This window comes from Scleropages formosus, chromosome 10, assembly GCF_900964775.1.
Source record: "Scleropages formosus chromosome 10, fSclFor1.1, whole genome shotgun sequence".
Lineage (NCBI taxonomy): Eukaryota > Metazoa > Chordata > Actinopteri > Osteoglossiformes > Osteoglossidae > Scleropages > Scleropages formosus.
The window spans coordinates 11,866,926-11,870,852 of NC_041815.1; the positions used below are offsets into that span (position 1 = coordinate 11,866,926).

The following is a 3,927-nucleotide window of genomic DNA, read 5'->3' on the forward strand; positions in this document are numbered from 1 at the left end:
TAAATGGCATATTTAAAAAATAACTATGTGGGAACAAACATCATAATTTGTGTTACTTACACTTCTATTTTTCTCTACCTTTTTATAGCCTTCTGCAAGTTAGTTGAATTGCATCTCATCATAAATATTGCCACATGTGAGATTTAAAAATTATTATGTTTAACTTTTGTTTGATATCATTTATTCTCTTAAAATTAATATCTAATAAAACATAAAATCAGTAACAACTTTTAGATTCAAATTTAATGCTTAGAAAGTACTCATAAACATCAGTTTTTTGTTTGTATGTTTTTGTATGTATTGCTCAGCAAAGTCACAGTACAGAACAAAAGAATACATACTGTTTACAAAAAAAATGAAAATAGACAAAAAAAACAAGAATATTTAAGAAAAAAATACTTCTTTGCCACAGGCCTCATTTCAGAAGACTCCAGTTCAACATGTCTGTTGGAAATCAAACATCGGTGACTGAGTTTTTTATTGTGGGTTTCCCTGGACTTCAGCAAAATTACTATAGTCTGATTGCATCTATTTTTTTCTTGGTCTACATGTGCACTTTAGTGGGAAATGCAGCATTTCTTCTCCTATTTGTAACAGACCGGAGCCTCCAGAAACCCATGTATTTTATCATTTTAAACCTGGTTCTATCTGATGTGCTGTTCAGCACCACCACTTTACCAAAGATCATTGCCAGGTACTGGTTTAAGGCAGGAACCATTTCATTCACTGCTTGCTTTCTACAAATGTTCTTTGTACATTTTTTTGGAACGTTAAACTCATATGTATTATTAATAATGGCATTAGATAGATATGTGGCAATTTGTTACCCTTTGAGATACCGTACAATAATGACAAATACCACTATTTTAATTACTAGCATCACTTCATGGGTGCTTTCAGTTGTAAGCCCAGTGATGATTGTAATTAGGGCATACCCCTTACCTTATTGCTCCTCCAACACAATCATTCAGTGTTACTGTGATCACACTTCAATCACAACACTGGCATGTACTGACAGGACTCCTTATGCTTTCCCAGCTTTTGTTTTTGCTATGGTTGTGTTACTTGTACCACTTGCCTTTATTGTATTCTCTTACTGTGCCATCATTGTAGCGGTACTTCGAATTGCCAATAGTCAGGGTCGCCTTAAAACCCTTTCCACCTGTAGTCCCCAGCTAGTCGTAATTGCCCTCTACTTCCTTCCACGGTGCTTTGTGTATCTTGCAAGCAATGTGGGAATAACATTCAGTACAGATTTGCGCATTGCCATAATCATGTTATACAGTCTGCTCCCCCCTATGGTCAATCCACTCATTTACTGTTTAAGGACTAAAGAAGTGAAGGAGGTACTGATCAAAAATCTGCAGAGACAAAAAGGGAATATAGGAAACGTAAAGATGCTTGCCACTTAATCAAAAAATGGTTTACTGTGTTTTTCATAAAAAATTAACGCATTTATGAAATAGGTGGTGAAATTAAAGAAAAAAACTGTCCTTTCCTGATAAAGTAATTGTTTACTGAGTTGGCTCATTAATCTTTTTTATGAAAGCACTTATCCTTGGAAGAATTTCGGTGACAACAGGATGTGCAGGTCATACCTGATTGCTCTTTCTCTGGACATGACCTCTAACTTCTACTATGTAATCCTAAGGTGTTCTCAAGATGCATATAAGATATAACCTCTTCACTGTGTGCTGGATTTAAAGCCTCTTTATAGAGCGATATCCCAATGTACTTCTCACGGGAGGTACTCAGATGAAATACAACATATTCCCAAACCACATTAACTGGTCCATCTCAATTTGGAATGACTCTCAAGGTTTACAGATGGAATGAAGCATGACCTATCTGGAATCATGATCTTCCATATCTGGAATTGCTGACCTTCAATCTGACCTTATCACTGTCAGTTCTAAAACTCTATTTATTACTAAAGATCATGGTCTGATGAGGCTAACAGGACCACGTCATCTAAAAACAGCAGTAATGCAGTTCTGATATCACAAAACTGGACACTCCATAAAACCTGACTTCATGTTCATATCCTTGATAGTACCAGAATTTGTGTTTTGAACTTACATTTACTCACTTAGCAGACACTTTTGTTCAAAGCAACTTACAACAGATACTATGTAGTGTTACTAGCCCACACACCTTATTCACCAAGGTGACTACATTGCTAGATACACTACTTACAAGTGGTTACTCATCCGTGCATCAGTGAAACACACTCACTCTGTGACACTCACACACACCATGGGGGAACCTGAACAGCATGTCTTTGGACTGTGGGACAAAACCCCACACAGACACAGGAAGAACATGCAAACTCCATACAGACTGAGCGGGGATCAAACTCACATTTTCTCACACCACCCAGGCACTGTGAGACAGCAGTGCTACTCACTGTACCACTATGCTGCTCAACTTGAGAGGAAAATGTAATAAAGAACCGTAAAATCTCACTTGAAACACTGTATGAGCCAGTGCAGTGCAATTCAAATTAAACGCCTTAGAGAAGTTGTGCCAGATGACTGATTTCCTTCCCATGATGTATGGCATCTTCTGCACATGTTGTAGGAGATACATCTGTTTTGAATCAATTTCCCCCCCCCCCCATCTTCTATAACATGTGTTACATTATCATAATCACCTTTGTATTCCCTATCCATTTCATATGCAGCTACTCGTGCAATGAGTACTGGCAAAAATGGTGGTATCAGACAAATGGTGCTCAGTTTTCCACAACTACTATTGTTCTGTTTAGGGTTGCAGGCACACACACACACACACACACACACACACACACACACACACACACACACATTTTCAGAACCGCTTGTCCCATACGGGGTCACGGGGAACCGGAGCCTACCCGGCAACACAGGGCGTAAGGCCGGAGGGGGAGGGGACACACCCAGGACGGGACGCCAGTCCATCGCAAGGCACCCCAAGCGGGACTCAAACCCCAGACCCACTGGAGAGCAGGACCTGGTCCAACCCACTGCGCCACCGCACCCCCTTTTGGGTTGCAGGCATCCAGAGTCTATTCCAGAGTAACTAGGGGGTTACAGCAAGAATGGGATGCCAGTGCATTGCAGGGTAGCCATATGCTCACACATTCACTCACTATGGGAAAATTTAGTGTCTCCACTTCACATGAACTACATGTCTTTGGACTGAGGAAAGAAACTAGAGTGCCTAAAGGAAACCCATGCAGACACAGGGAGAACACAAAAGGTCACACAGACTAAGCTGGATTCAGATCTACACACTAACATTTTAGGTGTTGTTAGGCATCAGTGCTACTCACAGTGCCACCATGCTACCCGCTTTTGAGAAGAGCAACTGCTAATTGAATACTCATGCCTCCCATAACAGTCCCATACAATGAAAACCCTTTAAAGTGGCTTGTGATAATGCAAATTCTTTTCTTCTTAAAACAGGCTACTTATAATTCAGTAGAATGGTATTTGTCTTTGTTGTGGTTATTTTACATTGCATGAACCTGAAAAACAAGTAAGAGCAAACTAGACACAAATGCATGCAGGTAGCCTCACACAGGTGATTCATGACAATACAACAACTGGGTTATCATTTTAGTGATGAGTTGTCAAGAGTGATTAGTCAACACAATAACAAAGTAAAAATGGAGTAAATGACAGAACATAGTAAAGTCTTTGAAATATGTAAAGTTCATAAACTATATGAAAATGATTTCAAGTCAAAAATAAAGTCATTTTTCTATGTAATCATAATATTTGTTTGCATTTACTTGGACAGCAGACACTTCTCTTCAAAGCGATATACAATAATTATCATCTTGAATTTTGCTGACACATTTGTCTTTGAATGCTAGATACACTGCAATAAACAATTGTCTACACATTTATGGAGATTGTGCAGTCCAGAGACATGCTGTTCAGG

The 3,927-nt window shown here is 39.0% G+C and overlaps 1 protein-coding gene across 1 annotated transcript; it reads left to right on the forward strand.

The window, feature by feature from the left end:
• Window positions 1-440: 440 nt before the first annotated feature.
• Window positions 441-1,412, forward strand: LOC114911630 (olfactory receptor 2AT4-like). Its single transcript, XM_029255566.1, has one exon. The coding sequence runs from the start codon at window positions 441-443 to the stop codon at window positions 1,410-1,412; it is 972 nt and encodes a 323-aa protein (XP_029111399.1).
• The last annotated feature ends 2,515 nt before the right edge of the window (window positions 1,413-3,927 follow it).

What these genes read in the sequence shown, in the direction of transcription:
- LOC114911630 (XM_029255566.1), top strand. Translation starts at nt 441, where the DNA reads ATGTCTGTTGGAAATCAAACATCGGTGACTGAGTTTTTTATTGTGGGT.